At 26.1% G+C, this 24,796-nt stretch overlaps 2 protein-coding genes and 2 long non-coding RNA genes across 7 annotated transcripts in view; 2 read left to right on the top strand and 2 right to left on the bottom strand.

Annotated features, from left to right (window-relative positions):
* LOC127277318 (probable serine/threonine-protein kinase DDB_G0278845) overlaps positions 1-24,796 on the top strand; it is a 52,921-nt gene that overhangs the window by 2,241 nt on the left and 25,884 nt on the right. The window contains exon 1 of one of the 4 annotated variants that reach the window (XM_051298347.1): positions 8,676-8,943. The exons of 2 other annotated variants lie outside the window; for them this stretch is intronic. In XM_051298347.1, the coding sequence (XP_051154304.1) occupies positions 8,851-8,943 (93 nt within the window). In that variant the 5' untranslated portion in view covers positions 8,676-8,850. Of the gene's footprint in view, positions 1-8,675; positions 8,944-17,388; positions 17,456-24,796 lie in introns of those variants that run through there. One more of the 4 variants, XM_051298346.1, reaches the window with a different exon arrangement.
* Positions 461-6,366, bottom strand: LOC127277319 (scoloptoxin SSD14-like). The gene is made up of 11 exons (XM_051298357.1): positions 6,256-6,366; positions 4,304-4,424; positions 3,997-4,121; positions 3,768-3,907; positions 3,423-3,655; positions 2,437-2,606; positions 2,028-2,254; positions 1,687-1,882; positions 1,356-1,521; positions 898-1,044; positions 461-752 (listed from the first exon to the last, which is right to left on the bottom strand). Exons 1-11 carry the CDS (start codon positions 6,273-6,275, stop codon positions 564-566), a joined length of 1,734 nt encoding a protein of 577 aa, XP_051154314.1. The 5' UTR covers positions 6,276-6,366; the 3' UTR covers positions 461-563.
* Positions 12,006-24,796, bottom strand: part of LOC127277321 (uncharacterized) — a 33,895-nt gene continuing 21,104 nt past the window's right edge. The window contains exons 5-6 of the long non-coding RNA XR_007842352.1: positions 23,335-23,511; positions 12,006-12,216 (exon numbers count right to left, since the gene is read on the bottom strand). This is a non-coding gene — a long non-coding RNA (uncharacterized LOC127277321). The remainder of the gene's footprint in view (positions 12,217-23,334; positions 23,512-24,796) is intronic.
* Positions 16,105-16,604, top strand: LOC127277322 (uncharacterized). The gene is made up of 2 exons (XR_007842353.1): positions 16,105-16,304; positions 16,480-16,604. It is a non-coding gene; the product is annotated as an uncharacterized LOC127277322 (long non-coding RNA).

The raw sequence follows: 24,796 nt of genomic DNA, 5'->3' as shown, positions 1-24,796 counted from the left end.
ACCATTTTCCTCACAATTTTCGAAAAAAAAAAATTATTCTCATTCTATTTTCATCATTTTTGTATAAAATCAATACTTTTAAATAATTATTGCATTTCTTTGAAATTTTCATCTAAGAATTTAGTTCAAAAAAAAAAAATTAAATTTTTATTTTCGGAACAACATTTTTAATAGAGTAAGCAGAAATTATTTCTAAAGATTTAAATCAAATTTGTTATATTTATTTGAATTAATTTTTTTTTAATTATTAGAGCACAACACAAATTCAGAGTATGTAGAGAAGAAAAAGAAGGAATAATGTTTTGTTTGCACGAATTGCACACAAGAATAAATTAGAATTTATTCCCTATATTTATTTAAATTATTTTGCTTTTCTTTTTCCCTATTTTGTTTTTAATTTTATGCATTTCGAAAAATGTTCAATTAATTCAATGGGAAAATTTTGGAATTTAATTAAGAATTTGTTTAAATTATTATTTTTTTTTTATTGTAAACATGCAGCATGCATAAATTGTTTATTTTTCTAATTTTGTACCTCGTTGTTTTCCTTATTTTTCCAATTATTAAAAACCGGCATTACGACAATCTTGACGGAAATCTGAATACGCCGAAATAACGCCATTTTGCTGTGAAATGGCGAAAATTAAATTCGGATATCCTGCAAAATCGGTGATATTATGTCCAACGTTGTATAAATATTCCTTTATTGGCAATGGAAAATTATTTTCAATTTGGACTTGCATTGGCAAATACTGAAAATTTAATTAATAATTAATGAAAAATTTAATTATATTTTCCACATATTAATTAATATTTAATAAGAATTTTTCGTTTATTTTTATTGTCTAGGTTTTTTTTTTTTTTTTTATTGATTATCGAAATAATTTTTTTTAATACCTGATGATGCATTCTGTTAGCGTCTATAGCCTCTTTAATAGAATATCCTGCCCACAAATGTAATATTGATGTAAGTGCCACCCCTGTGGTAATTTTTATACCACCAACGCCTCCAACCAATAATCGAACTTGATTCTTCTGGTCGAGCTATAAAAAACAAAATCCTTTTTTTTAAATAAATGTCATTTAATTAATAAAAATAGAAATAATCAAGTTACATAATTATCGAACTTTATCATTAAAAACTTAAATAAAATTAATTTATTGAAAGTATTGCAAGTAATAAATATTTCCTAAATAATTATACGAAATTCAAAAAGATATTTTTTTTTGTGCAAGTATCTCTCTAAATAAATCAAATATAAAAAATATAATAATACTGATAAACTGGAGAATGTTGAATTTAAAAGAAACGGACAAAAACAATGTTCAATTAAAGAGGTTCAACTGTATAATACCATAATTGTTGGTGCCGTTGAACTAAGTGGTCTTTTTCCCGGTTGTATAAAATTAGCCTCAGAAGGACGAACACCAAAGATATTAACAATATTTGGAGCTGAAAAATCGTCCATTTCATTGTTAAAAATAATTCCAGTTGATTCCGAACGGAAGAATGCTCCAAATCTGAAATTCAACAAAATTATTTTATATTATTTAAAAAAAAATGTACTTTATAATATAAACAATTTAATAATATTTTGAGCATTTAATTAATTAGTTTAACATACATCGTCTTCGGATTAATAAAATAGGTGATTTGTTTTTTTTTTTTATAAAATATATACTTACAATCCGTTAATAGTTGACGTAACAGAAACGGCAGAACCATCAGGAGCATAAACACAACCATGATAAGTTCCATGATCATCACGATTAATTGTATCTGTACTATAATAATCAGGATCATTACTGGTCCATGTGTCTTTGATTAAACGACGAATAACACTTGCATGATCCTTGTCTGTCAGATTCAGTGAAAGTTGATCTGAAAATTCGTTCAAATCAGTTTATTATTTTTTCCATTTTAATTATATTTATTTCAATTTATAAATTATAGAAAACTAAATTATTACAATAATAGTGATAGAAAGAGAAAATATTTAATTTTCCATATTAAAAGAAAAACTTACTTGCATCAGGAACAAAAGCAGGATCACCCATTTTAGTTCGGAAAGAGTAGGCCCATTTGAATGTTTCTAAAATTCTTTGATAGCCAATAGTTTCGCCTTTTTCAAAGACAAATCCATCGAGTACATTTAAAATAAATGCTAAAATTGATCCCGATCCAGGAAGTGGAGACGAATAGACAGTTAATCCATTCTTGAGTTTTGTTTTTACTGGAGGTCTCCATAAAATTCTTAAATTTGTTATAACGTTAAGTTAAAAAATTTGATTCAATATTAAATCTAATTCGAGTTAATATAAGAATTTTTTTTTAGAAAATATTAATAAATGCTTCTTCTTTAAATTAAATAGATTCTTTTGTCATTAAAGTAAAAATTATTATTTAAAAATAACAAAAAAATGATAAAAACGAACCTATAGTCTCTGAAATCTTGTTCGTCGACAATTCCATTATGTTTTTTAATTTCTCTAACCATATTTTTAGCCATTGTGCCATTATAAAAATCTCTGACACCGCTGCCGTCTGGAGCTGATAATTTTCTAAGGGTCCTTCCATACACTGGCCTTTTCATTGTGTCTCCATACTATAGATAATAAAAATCATCTCTTTTAATTTGAATGCACCATCAAAAATTGACTTTCTCTTATACACAAAAGAAGAATGAAACAAATATATATTTATTATTTATAGAATTATTTCAAACAAATAATATGTGAAAGTTTTAAAAATATCTTTCAAAAAATTATTTTCATAAAAAAAACAACTTATCTATTACTTTTATAAAAAGAATATTTAACTTTTATTTATTTATCAATTTAAAAAATTTTTTAATAATTTATTTTTTGTGAATTATTTTTTTTTTTTTTACATCATAAAATTAATTTTCTGCCAATTGCCTCAGTAAATAGGAAATTTAATTTTTATTAACACTAAAAATTATTAAGAAAAGAAAAATAAATAAAAAAAGATAATTACAATTGTATTTCTGTCATAAAAATTAATGATGTTTAACTAGAATCATTAGTTTAATTTTAATTTGCGATGATTAAATAAAATTTCTGTTCATTTGAATGAACATTTAGTTTTAAGTGCATATACAATTTGCAGTTACATTACTTTTACGATTGAGAAAAATAAAATAGAAAGAAATTACATAATAAAAAAAAATGGTGAATTTTTGAATATGTCAGAAATGAATTATTTTCGTTATTATTATTATTATTATTATTATTATTATTTAATTATTATTACTATTATTTTTCCTTTTTATTAAAAAATTATTCTTTTTATTTAATTTAATTCTCATTAAAAGAAAAAAAAATTGAAAATGCAATCAAAGACACGAATCGAACTTAATTGTATGTTTAATTAAAGAATTTTTGGTGTAGATATATTTTACCTGGAAAGGTTGATTAGTTTCGGGATTTATAAATATTTCAGCCATAGATGATTCAGCTCTTATTAAATTTTGTGTTGCATTGATTCCATAATGTAAGAAATGATTAACTCGAAATCCTTTTTCACATAATTCAATTGACGGTTCAAAAAGTTCATTCCATTTTAATTTTCCAAATTTTTGATGAGCCTCCCAATATCCTGCCACTTCACCTGGTACAGCAACGGCTAAACCACCTATTTTTTTTATAAAAAAAATAAAATTGTTAATTATAAAAATTATACGAAAAAAAATATTCATCCAATAAATTCTTTTAAGAGAATTAGAAAAAAAAATAAAAACAGTTACCGTGTTCAGCTAATTCTGCTCTTCCTCGGAACATATCGGTAGAAGCTTGTCGTGGTGCTGTTTCTCTAGCATCTAAAGAATGAACTTCTTTTTTTTTTGCGTCCCAAATTGTCATTGAAAAACCTCCTCCCATTCCCATGCTTTAAAAGAATTATAAAATTTATTAGTTGCAATTTTAATTATTACTAGCTATAAATTAAATTATTAAATAGAAGCAATTTATACTTACGCATGAGAAGAAACGACGCATTCGCAAATAAGTGTTGCAATCGCAGCATCAACTGCTGATCCTCCTTTTTTTAACATTTGAACACCTATTTTCGCGCATTCTCCATCCACTGTTGAAACCGCACCCTAAATATTTAAATTTTTAATTAATTTTTATTAATTATAATTAATTTATTTATCTTTCTTATTTCAATATGTATCATTTTTTTTCTTTTCTAGAAATTTGTAACAAATAAAAATGTATTCAACAAACGAAAATTTAAACATATATTTTTATTGTTATATATAATATTAAAAAAAATTCTTACATTTTTGTATTCTCCCATTGGATTGGCAGTTCTTTGTTTGTTCGTCCATTTTATTGGTCCAGGAGCAGAAAATACTAAAGCTATATTTATCAATAGCAATGGTAAAGTTTTTTTCGAGGCACTGAAAAAAGGAAATTTCAAAAATAAAATTTTACAAAATGAAAACACATTTAAATGATATTTTAAATTATTAAAATTACATTAAGATATTAGATGCAATTAAATTTAAATTAAATCAAAAAGTGAAGGAGAAAATTCTTTATTTTTTAGTTAATTATAAACTATAATAAATTAAAAAGAATTATTAATTAATAATTAAATAATACAATGTTCGTGAGCTAAACTTTGTATTAGCTGATTATAAAAATTTTTGTAAAACATATTTATATATACAAATTGCAATGTTAAATGGACATTTGTAAATAAATTTTTTTAAACAAAGGTAAAAATTAGGCTAAAATTACAAATTCATATATTCAATATTCTAACATTGTAAGTTTGCATTTATGATTAAACATATTTTTTTTTTTAAATCAAATTTTGGTAAATCCTCAATATGTGACATCACAATATTAAAACTGCTACAGTTACGTTCGTTTGAGAGTTCTTTTATGGAATTTATTTTTTTTAAACGAAATGTTTCATTTTAAAAAAAAATTTTTTTTGTGAAAAAAAGAAAAAGAAGCTCAAGGAATTATTTTATATATTTTAATAAATTTATCGTTATGTCATGTGAAAAAAATTGGTCGTGAAATATTTTTTTTCTCTTCTCTCTCTCACTTTATCAGTTGGATCTTCATTCGACTCAAGTCGGAAGAATTGCAGATTGAATAGATTGAAATCTGGTACCTTAGAGGAGAGGGTCACATGAGGTCAATGCTTCTGTATTTAGATTTTTGTCTCCGATCAGAAAAAAAAAAAGTATTCTATACTGACAGAAACAATAACCAATGTGATAGTTAAATATAAATTTTGTTAAATGGAAATTCGGTTAAATAGAATTTCTGTTAAATACGAATTTGGCTGAATAAACATTCTTTGATTTGAAAATTCATTGGTAATAGAAATTTTGCCTAATAGAAATTTGGTTGAATAGAAATTCTGACGAATGAAAATTCGGTTAAATAGAAATTTTGTTACCTATTTTAAAAAATTAAAATATTTTTAAACATTTGAAATTTTTATACCAAGAAGGAATTTAATATTATAAATTTTCTTCAAGATTTTTTTCTCTATTTCTCTTCATTTTTTTTTTTTTTTTTTGCAAATATAAAAGAAGCATTGTATCTATAGAAATGAGGAATTTTAATTGAAATTTATTAGACTGAAATGGAGTATTTCAAGAGAGGTGAAGAATTTGGAACAAGGTCCTCATGAATTGAATCCTTTCTTGTCTCGAGAGGATTGTTTGACTTAGCCCATATGACTTGGGGACTCTCGAGGCCACTGGGTCAGGAAGTCAGAGAATGCTACACAGAGTGTACCGTCCACACAGATTTTTCAAGTGTTGAACACATTCTTTTGAATATATTACCCGATTCAAGTAAATAACAAAAAAATATATATAATAATAAAAAAAAATCTCTATTTTTCTCACTAAAAAAAAAAAAAAAAATCGTCATTCAAAGGACAATATAAAAAGAAGAAGGATGACTCTTCTGTTTATTTTACTCTCAATCAGCATATTTTATATCTCAAAGAAAAAATCTAATATTTACTAAAAAAAAAAATCTTTAACAATGGAATGAAGAAATTTGACAATTCTAATTGGATTTTAATTTTATTTAGGTTGTTTATTTCTTAATTTAATAATTATTTTACTCTTTTAATTTTAATAATTGTACCAACAAATTTAAAAAAAGAATTTTTAATTGAAAAATTAATTTTTTAATATATTATTAAATAGTTAAAATTATTATTTCAATTTAATAATAGATTTTAATATTACGAACCTCACACTTTGAGAAGCCATAATTAAATGTTCTTTGAAAAAACTTATAATAATAGATAATAACAATTGTTCGACATCATATTTATATGCTTTGTTGCACGTCTTTTTTTTATCAGTTTTCAATTTCTGCTCGAATTCATCAGAAAATTACAAAAAAAAAAAAAAAGATGATATTCACAAAATTATTGCAAGATAACACAATGCTAATTATGACTATATTTTAAATATTATAACGAGAATTAAATGGACGCGAAATATTACACAAGGACGTTTGTGCTATTAAAATAAAAATAGACAAACTTTTGAATACTGTAAATAACTGTAAATAAAAATTAATACATAAAATGAAGAAATTGAATAAAAAATTATTTTTAATTTTACAAAAGTTAATAAATTATTTTTAATTAAAATAAGTTTCCCAAAATAATAATTATTATATTCGAACGTAAAATATTTATAATCTAATTTTTTTTTGCAAAGGAATATAAAATAATTTGTGAATGATGTCAGATGGTATATATGGGCGACTAATTAAGATAGTTTATCGGACGAATGAGATGATAAAAAAAAAGATTTGCAAGTGTTATATTGCCCCTTGGGATAATCAGAGATTTTTATCCTGGCGGGAAAATTACAGAATCAAGTATAGGGATTTAATGAACATTGGAGAGGGGGAGAGGCCCAATTAAAGGGGACTTATGGATGATAACGAAACAAAAAAAATAATAATAAATCGCAAGATATATATATATATATATATATATATATATATATTGAAATCGGAAAAGGTTGCAAGAATTGCCGCAGAGAGTCAGATTCTTTGCGGAATGCGGTCAGGTTGGGACCGAATGTGGGAGAGTCGGGCCCCAAGTGAAAGAGTGTGGCCCCGCACAATATTCCCCCGACATCTTGGATCCGCTTTTGCGAACAGTCAATGTCTTTCGACGAATTGCGCGCGAAATCAATATTCCCTTTTTTTTTTATTTATTATAAAAAAATTATCTATAATTATTTTTTGAAAATTAATTAATTATTGATTTAATAATATTTATATAATAAATAAATCTGATTCATTTTTAATTAATTTACATAATTAGAAAATTAATTCCAAATATAAATAAAAAAAAATAAATTAAGACAAGTAAATAATAATTTAATCAAGCAAGAAATATTTTTTTTTATTATTCTTATAAATTGGATATTGAAGGGAAGAGGGGGGGGGCAAAGTATATGGAGATGTAATAAGACCAATTTTGAGATAGAGTATTTATGAAGATCATAATATTACTCTTTATTAAGGCCAGTGAAATGGAGCATTGCTGGCGTTTTATAGAGAGCAAAAACAACTTATCTAGCCTTTCGCTTCTCGCTGGCAATAATGAAGGTAGTGAAATTAACGTTTATATTCTCGAATCCTTATCCTAGGCGCCCTTAAGTCGCGAACGTGACTCATGTACTCATAAGCACCTACCAACCTTTGAAGTAAAAAAAAAAAAAAACACTACACGAACCTTGAGCATTTGAAATACGTTCGAGATTACTAGAGAAACTTTTTTACCCTCTTGATTTTATATATATAAATATACAATAGAAAAAAATTTTAATTGAACATTTAGTCTCAAAAAAAAAGAAACTAAATTACACATCACAATATTCTGCTATTATTCGCTGTAGAATTTTTTTTCATCACAAAAATTTAAAAATAATCAGGTACAATTTCTATTTAACTGAATTTGAAAATTCTATTTAGCCGAATTTTAATATTCCAGAATTTTTATTAAACCGAATTATTTAACCCAAATATAATAAAAATTCGGTTAAATAGATATATTTGTTAATAAATAAAATTCCACGTAAATACGAATTTGGATGTATAAAAAATTTTTGATATGAAAATTCAGTAAAATAAGAATTGGATTAAAAAAAAATTCGCCAGGATATGAAAATTTAGTTAAATATAAATTTTGTTAAATACGAATTTGGTGAAATAGAATTTCTCTTAAACACCAATTTGGCTAAATAAAATTTCTTTGATATGTAAAATTCTGTTAAATAGAGCTTCTGTTAAATATATGAATGTGATTAAATAAAATATTTATAATACGAATTCGGCTAAATAAAAATTTTTTGATACAAAAATTTCTTCATAGGAAGAAATAGAAAATTTTGAATAGATTTTAAATTACAATTCAAAATAAATATTATAATTTTAATTACGATTAATAAAAAACTTTGTTATCAATTATTATTTTCATAATATTTTCTTTTTCTCTAAATAGGAGGGGAAAAACATCATTAATCACCGTATTTGCCCCTATATAAAACGTTTTTTTTTCTCATATGGGACAAGAAAAGTGGGGAGTGAAGGGTTGAGTTACTCTCATCTGAAATCCAAGTTCACAGTGACTTTCGGAGTAGCAACGAGTGTGTTCCTAGTTTTTCTACTCCATCGGTCCATTATTTAATCGTTAATAATTTTTGCATTGATAGAGAGAAAAAAAAAGAAAATATTTCCACAACTTGTGCCTTTCGCGAGTGACCAAAAAAAAATCATTTGATTCAGTGTTACGTGTCATGTGAAAAATTAATATAATAAATGATAAGGATTCAATTCCAAACGAATAAATATCGAAAATGTTTCCTTCGTTTTTTCGATCATCAAAACAATGAGGATAACGATGCAATAAAGGTAGTTAAAAAAATTTTTTTGTTCATTTTGATAAAGGATTAAAAATTCAGTTTTTTGATATTATTCTCTATTCTATTATTTATGAATATTAAAAAAAAAGAAAATATAATTGAATCAAAATAGTAAAAAAAAAAAAATTTATACAAAAAACAAATTAAAAATAAATTTAAAAACCAAAGAAAATGATTTTTTTTTAAACTATTTCCGGAAAAAGAATTATTTCTTTTAAAAAAAATTATTTAAATACCCGTGTGGAAAAGTGATGTGGGCCCCCAGCGGGGGCCCTTATGGATCGCCCTCATGCCATGAGGGCCGCATATGGATGATCCATAGGGGCCCCTCATGGAAACGACATGCTCATCGATGAGGGCGCCCGCATGGGCGATCCATGAGGGTGCCCCTACGGGCGCCCTTATGGGCCCTCACGTTTGCCCTCATCTTGCCCTCAAGTTTGCCATAATGTTTTTTAATCAATAATATTAATAATAAAAGTTAATTAATAATAAATAAGCTTAAGTTATGAATAAATAACATATTTATTTAATAATTATTCAATTTTAAATTAAATTCTTACTCAAATTCAATTTATTAATTAACGTTCTAATTAATTAACTGTCGGATATAATTAAAAGTAATAATAAATTAATTAATTAAAAAATTAAAAAATATTTAATTTATGCATACTATTAACGGATATTTTCATTTTTCAATTAATTCATACATAGAATTAATGATTAAACGCAAACCTGAGAAATAAATAAATCTAACGCATGGGGGGAATCGAACCTACGACCTACGGACTATGAGTCTAACGCTTTACCAACTACGCTACGTACGCTACTTCAAAACGAATGCTAACTTCTTGATGCTATTTAAACTTCAAAAATACCTAACAAAGAAAAGTGCTTAACATCATTTAGTTAAAGTTAAGATATTAAATTATATTTTCCAATCAAATGCAATTTATAAAATATAATTAATTATATGCTTTATGATTATTATCATCAATCATCTCAGGTGAATTTTCAAAAAAGTGTAAATATATTTTTATTAAAAACGCGTTTTTCGTTGTTTTGAATCATTGGAAACATTCATTTTTTGTTGATGAAAAAATATTTGACTTTTGGACTTAGAAAATTTTGCTAATCGATCATGAGGGCGATCCATGCGGGCCCCTACGGTGGCCCTCATCTATTTTGCCATAAGTGTGAGTGTTATTTTCAAAAAAGTGTAAATATATTTTTATTAAAAACGCGTTTTTCGTGGTTCTGAATCATTATAAACATTAATTTTTTGGTGATAAAAAAATATTTGATTTTTGGACTTAGAAAATTTTGCTAATCGATCATGAGGGCGATCCATGCGGGGCCCCTACGGTGCCCCTCATGGATTCGCCATAAGTGTGAGTGTTATTTTCAAAAAAAGTGAAAATATATTTTAATTAAAAACGCGTTTTTCATTGTTGTGAATCATTATAAACATTAATTTTTTGGTGATAAAAAAATATTTGATTTTTGGACTTAGAAAATTTTGCTAATCGATCATGAGGGCGATCCATGCGGGGCCCCTACGGTGCCCCTCATGGATTCGCCATATGGATCAGCCCTCATGGGCCCCCGCCGGGGGCCCCGAACTCTTGAGGGCAAGATCGTGGCTTTTTCCACACGGGTATACACGATTAAATTGTTATTTCGTGATTTATAAATAAATCGTCTGGGAATTGCAATCGGAGATCTCTTGGAAAAAGGATATATCCTTTCGGAGACTGGATGTCTGTGGTCAATAATGATGGTTGCGAGATTTGAATGCCCGCAATCGCGTGTTCTTTTCTCTTCTTCGTTCACGAGCTTAGAGGATAATCTTTATTTATAGGTTTCTCTTGCTGCAAAATCATGATTTCAATTCTTTATTATATTTGCAATATAATTTTTTAATTGTATTAATTTCACTTAGTGCCCTCCTCTCTTATGTTGCAAAATCTCACAAATCAATTTCTCTGAATAGGAAGTGCTGAATAATCACTTCTCAATAAATAAATGCAATAATAAAATTAAAAAAAAAAAATTCACATGGAACTTACGACACGAAAGTCGATTTTTTCGTTCCGGGAATTATGTAATTAATTTTAAAGATCAATTTTTATGACAAAAAATAAATTTTATTATTTCAATTTTAAATAAACTAAAATTAATTTTAATTCCAAGTAAAATTTCTATTTTCACTAAATATAGTTAATTTTTTTTTAAATATAAAATAATAAATAATTTCTCTATATTTTTAACAATGACTATAGCATATGAAAAATTAAATATATAAGATAAATAAATTATTGTTATACTTGTTTTCATATATATAAAATTGTGAAAAAATAAATAATTTTTTTTTTTCAATTACTTTGTTGAAAATGTTTCGAAGTGAAATTGAGTGGAAGTAATTCCTTGATGACGTCAGAGGTATATACATCACAATGATAATAATGTTTATTATGATAAACGCCAACTGATCCTATGCAATTCCGTAACTTGTAACGGGCATTCGAGAGTCAAGGGTTAATGGAACGCACGTAAAACCGGTCGAAAGATTGTTATGACACGTTAAAAAAAAAAAGATTTTTCCCAGACATAATAAAACTTCCCATATGAAAAGAATAAGGGATTGCAAAAAAATTTCCAAAAATAAAAGAAAATTATGTAAAAAATTTCTTTTTTATATAAATTTGTTTAATAGAAATCAAATTTTAGTTGAATTTTCATAAAGGATTTTTATTTTTTTTTTAATTTTTTTAAAAAATGCTATTAAACCAAATTCGTATTTAACAGAATTTGTAACCGAATTTTTATTTAGCCAAAACTTGCAACTACAAAAAAAAGAAATGTTTCCAATCCTGACAAATTATAATCAATAAAGAATACTGATAATAATTCCTATCATCAATTTTAATTAAAAAATGACTCCAATTTTCATATTAAAAAGAAAATTATCATCCATAAAAAAATTGTTATAAAAGGGCAAAATAATTTGAAAAATTGTTAAATGAGAAAAATCTACAAACTTACGATATGCTTTTTCGTTGAGCCTGATTTTGTTCCCATCTTCTTCAGGTCAATAACACGCTCTTGTAATACAGCGTGTAAACTTGTTATGGCTCTTTGGATTCTTCGTGCCAATTCGTTTCTGCCAAAAATCGCCGGTCCAGGAACCTGGGCCAAGTTCAGTTCGCGGAATTAATGAAACGCGATGGAAACCGGTTGACAGTCGGCTGCGAGAGAGAACCTGCGAGACACGGAAAGAGCACGTTAACCATCAAGACTCTTTTATGATCTTCTTTCACGGCACGAGACATAAAAAAAAAGAAGAAAATAGAATGAAAAGAAAAAAAAAATCTTTTCAGTATCGTTAAACATTCAAAAAGAATTTGTCATTTTCCAAAATTTTGAATTCATTCAAAAAATTTATTTGCCATTATTTAAACAATTTTTTTTTTTTTTAATATAAACGAAAAAATGTAATTTTTCGTGAAAAATCCCATCGCTGTCACCATTTAATTTCCGCGTTTCGTTTAACCAAAAAAAAAAATATATATCTAGTGAAAGTTAACAATAAATAAAATTTTCATAAAAAACAGGATTCCCTAGAGGGAAAAAAAAATGTTGAAGAGAATCGTTTCCGTATTTATAATATACAAAAAAGCAGATCTTGTACCTGAACCTGACATATGACGTGAACAATTAGCAGGAAATAATAGTAAATTACTGCTGGTCATTCACTGGAAAAACATAGTCAGAACCACTAGGTCACTGGCCAAGTAACCAAGAATGGTTATAAAACCAAAAAAAAAAAAAAAAAAAATTCCTCACGCATTCTGTTAAAGTTGTTAATCGATTTCCTGATCGTGATTGAAGGCACTTCCCAACTATCTTTCAAGGTTTTATTTCTCCTTGAGAAAGCATTTATTGCACAATCAATAATCAGAAAAATTTATTGGAATATTAATTATTTGATCTCAATTAATTACAACGCAAAAAAAGAATTTTCTCACATTTCCGTCCACTTTATATTAACGCTCTTTTCTTTTTAAATTAAAAAAAATTTTTACAGACAAATTTTAATTTCATTGATTTAGCATTTAACAGAATTTCATTATACCGAATCTTTATTTGTCTGAATTGTTTTTTTTATCTAATTCTCAAAAAGGCCGAATTTTTAATTGACCGAAATTGTAAATTTTATTATTTATTATTTATTATTATTATTTATTATTATTATTATTTATTATTATTAATTATATATTAAATAGTTTAAAGTATCTGGATGCAATAAGATACAATATTTTAAATTTTAATTGACAACTTACGTTTGATTATATTGTCAGGAATGTTAAATTAAAATGATTGTTTTTTTCTTATAAGGAACATCATAATAGACTCATATGAGATATGATGTGTCAAGTTAAGAACAATTCAATGTAACTAATAATGTCGTATTTAACTTAATTGATGTTTTTTTGCCTTCTATACGAGATGCGCGACCGTCATTCAATTCTCGTTTATTATAAAAATACTCTCGCCATTTACTATCGTGACATCTTTATAATAATGAACAGGGTCATCGCTTAATTTTTTTTTTTTTTTTTTTTACCCTTTACATTTCACTTTCACAACGAGCAATTATAATAATTGATTGAATCATCATTAAATTACTATTAACAAATAGTAAAATATTTGAATGGTACATTCGAATTAAATATAATTTTAAATTAAATTTTTTTAAAAATATATTTTAATAAATAACAATAGTATTAGAAAAAATTAAATTTTTTTAAATATATATATATTTAATTTTGTCTTATTTTCTTAATAAAGAAAAAAGTGAAAAATTAAGGATTTACGTTAAAAAGAATATTGGCAAATTTTTGAGTAAAAAAAAAATACTTAAAATTCCCACGGTTCAACTGTGTGTTGCTCCAGAGACTTCTTTTGTCGTTTTTTTGTCTTTCTTTCTTCGTTTTTTATTTATTTTTTTTTTTTTTACTGTACTGGAAGTGTCATTCTTCATGGTTTTATTTTATTTATTTTATTTTTTTTAAGTGAATTCACGGTCAGAAAAAGCTACTGCGGGAACGAGTTTTGCAATGTGAGAGAGGCGAATATATATATCCCACGGGGAAAAAAAAAGAAAAATTGCACAATAAGCAGAAACCGTTAAATTTGTTACCGATTTTCAAAGCTTGTGGACAAATTAGATTAAAGCAAAATTAAATTCAGGATGAAAGTTTATGAATGACTAATTACACTTGGAAATTATAATGTGAAGAAAATCTTTTGTTTCAACGGCAAAAACAAAGCACGTTGTTAAAGTGCTTATAAAGAGAAAATAAAAAAAAAAATTTTAACAAAAATGATAAAATTAAATTAAAAAGTTAAAAACCTAAATAATATAATTATATACTATTATTATTATTTTTATTATATGTTTAATATAATAATATATAAATATAAAATGATTAATAATTTTGATAATATATAATTAATTAAATAATTAGTATAAAAAGAATTAATTTCCATTAAGAATGTTATTAATTTTATGATGAAACATGAGATTTGGTTTTTTAATTTTCTATGACTAAACAATTTTTCCGATCGACTTTTATTAATGACAATTTAATTACTATTGACCCGCATTATTGAAAAAGTGAGAAATATTTAAAGGCTTGAGAGTTTTTAACCTTGGACATAATTGTTTTACAATTTTAATTTCTATTTCAAATTCAAATTACGAATTCATTTATCATTATCAATTCTTTTTTTAAATGTCAAATTTGACAAGTAAAAATTATATTAATTTTGTAATAAAATAAATAAACACATATGTATATATATATTTTTTTTTAAAAAAGTAAAATAATTTTGAAATATCTAATATTTTGGAGTAGTATTGACTTAATACAATGCAATATTTTCCCAAAAAAATTTTTTGGCTTAATTTCCAAATCTTTTTTTTAATAAACTTTTATTTATTTCTGAAATATATTTCAGTAAAATATTTATTTTTGTACTATTTTTTGTTCTGTGGATAAACTATTTTTTTTGTAAACTATCAACTATTATTATTATTATTATTATTATTATTTTTTTATTTCTGTGAGATAAGTAACCAGAAACATTTTCTTTCTATATCTGAAGGTGTCCGGATGAATTATTAGTGTTCTTTGCACGATACAACGCATCCGGGATCGATTTCAGATTGAAAACAGTAGACGTGTCTTGATTCGCGCCGATTACAGTCAACACTGCTAAATTGAATGTGTCATGAACGTGCAACATTATTATAAGCGGATATCCGATGTCAGGGTGCCGTTTTTTTCTCAATATTTTTTTCCCCTTTTTTTCTACATATTTTTAAATTATATTAAATTTATATTATATATAATACAGAACAATATGATTCAGAACGAAATTATTTGGAACGAATTCAAGGTCTCGTAATAACTTGCTTTGGAAAAAAAAAATGTTTATGATAAAAAAATTAATTGATAAGAAAAATGTCTGTCAAGCGTTTCTTTTGACTTAGTTTATTTTTATTTTCTTTATTTTCTTTTATTTCATTTTTTTTATATTTTATCTTCTTTTCAAAAAAAAAAAAAAAAAAAAAAAAAAAAAGTAAAATTTCAATAACAAAAAAATACCCTTTTTACTTGGTTTGATTTACTGTTACAAGAAACAATATTAAAATAGTATTTTTCATCTTTTTCTTTGAAAAAGAAATTTTTTTTCTTATAAAATCGAAATTTATATAGAAATTGCATACCTTTTTTCGAAAATATGAGATATAATTTTTTCCATTTTAATAATCATTTTCTAAAAAATATTTTTATCAAGCATAAAAAATTATTGCACTTTATTTTTTTCGAACAATTTACTCCAACAATTTATAATCTTGTTTTTCGTTTGAAAACTAAATTTATTTGATGTTTTAAAAAAATAATTGTACAGCATTGTAAATAAGTTAATTATTTGAATAATTATCACCCAAAAAGTAATAATAGTTAAATAATTTGCATTTCTTATTTCACAAAAAGAATTTGAAAGAAAAAGAGAAAAAGAATAATTTATATATTTCTTTTTAGAAGTGCATAATTGACTAAACAATTAAATGTTATTTTAACAGAAAATAAACTTTTTTTTCCTCATTTTTTGGACTATATTTACAAGAAAAAAAAACGTACAGGGTCAAAGTAACAAAAGAATTTTAAGACAGTTACAAATCTAAAATCTAAATACAGTTCAAAATGAAAGTACTCATTGTTGCCTGTGTGACAGTTTTAACTATTATTTCCATGGCTCAAGAAGCACTTGCCAACAGTAAGTTTAATATAAAAAAAAAAATTGATTTAATTTTTTTGAAAATTTTCCACTTTTAAGAAAAAAAAATTAATAATAATAATTGAATAATTAATTCAATATTAAATTAATATTACTTTTAATTAACTGAAAATTTACAATTGATAATATTTTTTGTTTTATTTCTATTAAACAGATCAAAATCAAAATCAACAAGACCAACAAAACTAAAAAAAAATCAACTTTCAAACACCATCTATTGGTTTGTTATTTTCAATGACTTGAAATGTATTAATAAAAGTTGCAACAAATTATATAAAATGATTTTTTTATTTCATTAGAAAAATTTAACCTTAACTATGCACAAAACTCAAAAATAAATAAAAACGATTAATTCGTTAAATAAAATTTCTATTAAGTACGAATTTGGAATTCGGTTAAATAAAAATTCTCCTATATTAAATGTTTGTTCAATATTAATTCTAGTTTGTAAATATTGGCTTAATAGAAATTCGACCCTATAATTTTGTTAAATAACGCAAATTCAAGAATTTTTTTTTTACTAAATTCTGAATTTTTTTTTTTAAATAAATGAATAAATTTTTCTTTTACATTCAAATGTGATAAGTAAATGTTTTATGATAAAACTCGTATGTATAATCGATTTTCACAACGGTTGGGATTTTTGCGCGTCTCAAGGTGCATCAAATTTCTCAACACAAGAATATTTGAACCTCGGTTACTATTGAGTGGCGCGTTAATGTTACCAAACGACTCTCAAATCTAAACGCATAACACACATTTATATATATATATATATATATATATATATATATATATATATATATATATATATATATATATATATATATATATATATATATATATATATATATATATATATATATGTACAAATTTATAAATGTATGTTGTATATATAGTGAAGTGATAAAACATTGCGGTGTTGGCACTCTTTACCTTTTCTACTAGCCTGGTATAACGTCGATCAAGACGTTTGCGCAAATCGCGTGCTGCGGGCACGCGTACTGAGGGCCTTTTCAGAATCTCTTTGTCTGACCGTCTTTCACATGAGATGGCAAAACAAAACTTGGTTGGTACAATGACCGAGAATCGACACCGTAAACTAACCGTATACGATAATCATGATAATCGTGAGTATAATTGCACAAAATTCCTGGCTACATTTTTTTTTTCTTTTTTTTCAAAAAAAAAGGTCATTCCGACAGAAGAATTCTTTATACGCACAACTTTATTATCGTCTTTTTATGAGCTAAACGGTTTTTATTTTTAAAAAAACATCTCAACATGTTTTACACATCTTGTTTATAGTGTGAAAATCTCGAAAATTTTCATTAAGCCTTCATTACTTTTCTCTTTTTATAGTCTGCAGCGAGAGGAAATTTAAAATAATTTTCAGAATTCTGTCTCGAGATACATAATAATAAAATAAAACTTATTTTGCAAAAAAATAAATTTTTTTTTTTGATTTCAAAACATAATTATTTAAATTATTATTAAATTTATTTATTACTCTCTAAATTTGAATTAGTAAGAATTTGTTTACTAATTGAAGTAAAAATTTTAACTATTTAGTAAAATAGTAATATTTTTTTGTAACTAAAATTTTAGTGAAAATGACTAAAAATCAATTAGAAATTTTTACAAATTTAAATTGGTGAACGAATTTTTAAAAATTATTTAGTTTAAAATTTATTTACAATTCAATTGAAAATATATATATATTTTTTTATTTTTAGAAATGAAATAAAAAAAATTTGTTTAAATAAAACATTCTTTTCTATAGGTGTTAATTGGAAAAAATTAACACCTGAAACATATTGTGGTTCGTGCCAAGGAATTTTTAATTAAAACATCTCTAATATTCTTTTAGAACATCATTTTTACAGAAGAAAACTTAATTTTTCAAAATTAATTATCAAAATCTAAATACTATTTCCTGTTTAAAGTTACAATAATTTTTTATGTAAACTCTTCTTTTTTTTTTATAAAATGTAACTTTGACCAAAGAATGTATTCAACTAATCGTTGAATTTATTTATTTATAAATTAATAAATTCAATGATTAATTAATTAGTAATTAATTAGTTAATTAATTACTTATTAAAATTATTTAGTTAATGGATTTGGTAATTATAAATTAACAAAACTTATAAAGGACAAAAAACAAAAATAATTTGACATTGAAAAGGGACACCTGTTGTAAATTATTACATTAATAATAACTGTAATGTTTGCAAGATTATAAATATTTCTATTAATATTTCATAATGACATTCATAATGAGTGACATAACGAGGTCATTTTTTTTTTTAATTTGTCATGTCTCATGTGAAAAGAATAGCAAAGCTCTTATTTTATATCAATAATTTCTTTCAAGAGACGTAAATTTGATGACCTTTGAATAAAAATTGTAATAAATGAAGACTAAACAGTTCTTTAAGAAATGATTTCGAAATATTACGTGCGTTTATATATAAATAACGGGTCATGTTTTTTCACATCAATGGAATCATTTAATTCTTCGTATTATTAAAAAAAAAGTATTTTTCGAACTAAAGAATAAGAAAAAATAACTAGAATTTTTTTTTGTTTTTTGATTGATTAATTATTATTTCTGTAAATGTCTTTTTTCATTAAACAAAAAAAAAAATTTTTTTTGATAAAAATGCATTTGGTAAAAGTCCCTGAACTGAATAAATAAACAAAACGTAATTTACTGATGATAATTGATACTAATTTGTATGCATCTTGCAAAACAGGTGTCGAATGCCTCATGTTACTGAGTCTGCTCATTTGAAAAATCAGTTTGATATTTCATTTATAAATTAACAGAGACAAAGGAGAATTTCTTTCATCTCAATGACTTTGAAATTAATTGTTATTTTTAACTAATTCATATTTAGAGAGTAATATTAAATATTTTAATTAAACTAAAAATTACAACATTTTTATAATTGAAAAATAAATAAAAATTACGAATAAACAATTAGCGGGTGAAAATTTTTAGAATAAATAATTTTTTTTAAATATTTGTAAGTCCGTTCATTGTTAAATAATTAAATAAAAAATAATAAAATAAAATGTCAAAAATAGAATAAGAAAAAACTACAATTCAAATGAAACAAAAATTTTTATGGGACCTTGTCCTATAAAAACCACATTTTCCCCTAATATATATAAACGTCAGTCTATAAAAAAAATATAAATATTTACCAACGTCTTAAAAAATTCAAATTTCGATATTTTCATATCCTTGACCTTGTGTGTCATTTTTTTTTATCTATTGCAGAACATAATACTCATGGAATTGCCGTTTGTTAATTCAATAATCGTAAAATATTGACGTGGCGAGACTTTCTAAAAAAAATACCAGCTCTGAAATGTAATACACATTCGATTACAACATAGAGAAAAAAAACCTTCTTGCAGAAAGAGAAAGAGAAAGAGAGAGAGAGAAATACCTCTTTGAAATTGAGATCAGCCTACGAAAACAATAGACAATTAATCTGCACCGAAATCTGATAGAAATTTTGCTACTGTTGAAAAAAATCCCCTGACCTACTTTGAAAATTGTGTGCGGTGTGTGTAAAAGTAGCACCGTCAGAAGCAATAAACGTCCTATATATTTATATACAATAACGGATCTATTGTCGAATCTTTAAAATCACTTGAATGGAAATAATGCCTTTATAATATCAGATCAGAAATCGGTTTCAGAATTCTTGGTCAGTAATATATATATATATACAAAACCATTAACAAGATCCGTGTGTGTCTATTTTTTATGGTCAAAACTTTCAACAGGGTGAGTCAGAAATTTTTGACTGACAAAAAATGAGGGTAAAAAAAAATAATCTCACTCCCAAAGGAAAAAAAATATATCTCCAATTTCTAATAATATCGAATTCCTCTGATTGATTTAAACGAAAGTCAATGATTTTCGTTCTACTTTAAATTTATTCATTTGCCACAAATTTCATTTCTCGATTTTTAAATATAAAATAAAATGTTGTTTTTTTTTAAATTAAAAAATAAAACGAATAAGAAAAAAATAAAAAAGAAACCAAAAAATTAAAACAACTTATTTTATTTAAATTTTCATCCTCTATTTGCTTTACCACTCGTTAATTTTTACAAATAATAATTTTTACATTTCACTTGATTTTTTAAATATATTTTTTTATATGATTTTTATCGTTTATGTGATATTTTCCCTTCTATATATAATATTTTATTTGACATTTCTCCCATAATTCATTTTATTTTTTATTTCACATTTTTATGACGCGCGCGCGACACCTATATATTGAATATCATAATTATTCAAAACTTCATTCTCCAATGAATCAAAATGTCTGGAAATTTATTTTCACCGATTTATTAAAAATCTATTTTTAAATTCATTGAATCTGTGAAAAAAATGTATATCTTTTTTTTAATATTATTTTTGTAAAGATTTTCTTTTTTTTTTAGAGTCAATAAATATTTTTTTAATTATAAAAAAAATATATTTTTTTTAATTATAAAAAAAATATATATTTTTTTTAATAAAAAAAAAAAATTGAAGATGAAACCCTTTTTGAAGTTAGTCAGTTAAAGATGAACTCGGTGAACGTCCAAAACACTCGAGGGTATTTTCATCTCCATCGTGAACGATGTTGGTTAGTGTGCTAATCATTCGATACCGTTAGACTGTGTTATCCACCTGAGAATCTTCGTATTCAAACTCACGAAGCGATCATATTTGCAACCAAAGTGGAGAATAATAAACCCAGTGCAAAAAAAATAAAAAAAAATAAACATTACACGAAAAAAAATTAATTTTGCCTTCTATGCTTATAGCAATGAAAAAATATCACCGAAATAAATAAATTTTTAATTATAAGTATACATTTTACACTGCAGTATATATTTGCAAATAGAGGAGAAATTTCAATTATGATTCTATTTTAATTGTTTCGAGAAATTATATATAGAAAGTCAAATCAGAATTATCAATTAAAGTTTATGTTATAAAATTGCAAATTCATAATTTAATTTGCAAAATTAAATTAATTTCAATGTAAGAAAATTGGGGCAAATGAAATATGAGAACAAAATTCAAAAAAATTTCGTCGAAAATTTTTCTTGTAGATTATGTTTGTTCGGTCCATTTGAAATTTGAAAATAAAAATTCGGCTATTTTAAAAATTTCCCATTCATCACGAATTAATTTTTTTTTTTCATTTACACGAATTGAAATTTTGATAGAATTCTTAAAAATGCCAAATTTTCGTTTAACAGGAAATTCCTAATGTCCAAACAAATATATATTTAAGAAAAATATTTAAGTACGATTTTTAAAATTCGACCAATTTTCCTCGATTCCGAGGGAGATTTCGTTTCCATTTGAACCTATATAACCATATCGGATTCTCTTTCTCTCGCGCGCGCATTATACGTTATTTCACATGCGGCGATAAAGATGAGTCTTAAGATTTGAAATAAAATATAGATATACATATAAAATGTCAGCGCATGTTTTTGATGGGAGCTTATATATGAATGTTTAAACGCATTCTGTTCGCCGGATACACACGTGGTATTACGTCTGCGCGACTTTTCGCACCGACGACAAGCGTTTGTGGCGCAAGGCGCGCAATCTACACATATATGCACTTTATAAATGAAGAGAACCATGTCGTCGTAGTCGTCATCGTCGTTTCTTGTGCGCTATCGCATCGACCAAATATATATCTATATATATATATAAAATTCCATTCATGCGCGCGGAATATATCTCTCTGGCGGGGTCCAAACTCCCCTTTTTCCTCCCACCCCCCTCTTCCAAATACACGGGGGATGCAGTCTTCACGGTGTTCTGACCACCCACGCGAATTTCCTGGTACCGTGCTTTCAAATTTTTATATCAAATTTTATTTACAATGACTATTTTATAATTTAATAAAGGTATTTATCTTAATTGAAATTTTTTTTTTTTTTTGAACCTCCCCCACTCTGGTAAATAGGAAATATTTTTGTATATTCTACCTCCTTCTCTATTATTAGGATTTAGTAGCAAAGAAAAAATTGTCAATTCCAAGGGGATTCGAACGCAACAAGTTGGACTACATCTAACTCACAATTATGAAACGCCTTAACGTCCGCGGTCAACGCAAACTTAAGTGGCATAAATACAAAAAGGCAAAACAATAAGAATGATAACGATACTAATAATCAAAATAATAATAAATACAATACACTTGAGGTATATTTTCAGTATATGAATTTAAAATAAATATTAAGAGAGGAATCATTATTCATTGGCAGAAAATTGAGGCTGCAATAAATAGATAACATTCATGTACTAGTTCCAATGAGATGGAACGACTTTGTTTCAATTTAAACTAGCTTACTGAGATTATCACTTCTTATGTGTCTGTGTGTATCTTTTTCCCTTGTAACTATTACGATTTACGAATACACAATCCGCAGGTATATACATTGCGCGCTTGTGTAACTGTGTGTAATGACATGTTCTGATAAAACGAACGCGATTTTACATTTTGTATATAGTATAGTTACAAACACATAAAATCAATCGAGCGTAAGAGAAAACGAGGTGCAAAATTGTTTCGTTTCGAATTATTATAATTTAATATTAATAACATAGCAATCTTATCGCGGGCGCGCGCGCGCGGATGTTCTTTGTATAAAGACTCTTGAGATGCGGAAAAATTAATCTTTGTCATATATATATTCATTTTCTTTCGTCTCTGATAAGAAAACTTTTTTTTTCACATTCCTCAGTAAAGTAGTTTTATAACAAGATTTTTTGAAACTAGATATATATGTCACTGTTTTATTTATAGATTTCTTTTCGAAAATTCCGAGAATTCTATACTAAATTAACATTCTTTTTTTAAATCTTATTAATTCTTCTATTTTCTATTGCAATAACATGGCATCATTTTTTTCCTTTAATGAAAATTCTGATTGTGTGTTAATTTTTATAAATAATAATAAATACCTGTTAAATAATTTTTTGATACCGCTGCATTCCTCAAATTTCCAAAAAAGATTCCTTCCTTACAGAATCTACTCGACATTCCTCGTATCAAACCAAAAGTATGAAGTATTCCAAAAAAGGTTCCTTCCTTACAGAATCTACTCGACATTTCTTGTACCAAATCAAAAGTATGAATACCTAAAAATAAGAAAATATATTAGAAAAAAATAAAAACTAGTTAAAAAATGACAAACACATATCAATAGCAATTCCTCTATGGAGGAGGAAGCAATAATAATAATAATTAATATGGATTTCTCGGACGTTGGCGAAAAAGAATAAGAGAAAGAATAAGAAAAAAAAAGAAGGGAAGAAAAAATATAAAGAGAGATTTATAGCAGCCAAGAACAAAGTATGAAAAATGTAAGATAAAGGATGTGTGATAGAAAGGAATACTAATGTGAAGCGCTGAGTAATAAACAGTAGATAATCCATGTAAGTGCCCCTTGTCTCATGAGGATGAAGCTTAACGCTCGTGCCCCTATTGAGCAAGTGCCTTGGGGCCCCTTTAAGGTCTTGAGACCAACCTACCCGCGCCAATCTTTTTTTTCTTTCATTTTTTTGATTTTATTCTTCTCTTTTTACCTTTTCTATATCTCTCTCTCTCTCTCTCTCTCTCTCTCTCTCTCTCTCTCTCTCTCTCTCTCTCTCTCTCTCTCTCTCTCTCTCTCTCTCTCTCTCTCTCTCTCTCTCTCTCTCTCTCTCTCTCTCTCTCTCTCTCTCTCTCTCTCTCTCTCTCTCTCTCTCTCTCTCTCTCTCTCTCTCTCTCTCTCTCTCTCTCTCTCTCTCTCTCTCTCTCTCTCTCTCTCTCTCTCTCTCTCTCTCTCTCTCTCTCTCTCTCTCTCTCTCTCTCTCTCTCTCTCTCTCTCTCTCTCTCTCTCTCTCTCTCTCTCTCTCTCTCTCTCTCTCTCTCTCTCTCTCTCTCTCTCTCTCTCTCTCTCTCTCTCTCTCTCTCTCTCTCTCTCTCTCTCTCTCTCTCTCTCTCTCTCTCTCTCTCTCTCTCTCTCTCTCTCTCTCTCTCTCTCTCTCTCTCTCTCTCTCTCTCTCTCTCTCTCTCTCTCTCTCTCTCTCTCTCTCTCTCTCTCTCTCTCTCTCTCTCTCTCTCTCTCTCTCTCTCTCTCTCTCTCTCTCTCTCTCTCTCTCTCTCTCTCTCTCTCTCTCTCTCTCTCTCTCTCTCTCTCTCTCTCTCTCTCTCTCTCTCTCTCTCTCTCTCTCTCTCTCTCTCTCTCTCTCTCTCTCTCTCTCTCTCTCTCTCTCTCTCTCTCTCTCTCTCTCTCTCTCTCTCTCTCTCTCTCTCTCTCTCTCTCTTCCCCCATCCATTCTTCTTCTAAACCCAACTCGTCTTTCAGTTTGACTTGGAACTTTCTGAAACTTGTTCATACCAGTATATACTTGCTATCCAACAACACAGATTATTGTGCCT

This window comes from Leptopilina boulardi, unplaced genomic scaffold, assembly GCF_019393585.1.
Source record: "Leptopilina boulardi isolate dan_hultmark-lab unplaced genomic scaffold, ZJU_Lbou_2.1 LbouV2_165, whole genome shotgun sequence".
NCBI lineage: Eukaryota > Metazoa > Arthropoda > Insecta > Hymenoptera > Figitidae > Leptopilina > Leptopilina boulardi.
The sequence above is the reverse complement of the archived record's forward strand: the minus strand, read 5'-3'. Positions and strand labels throughout refer to the sequence as shown.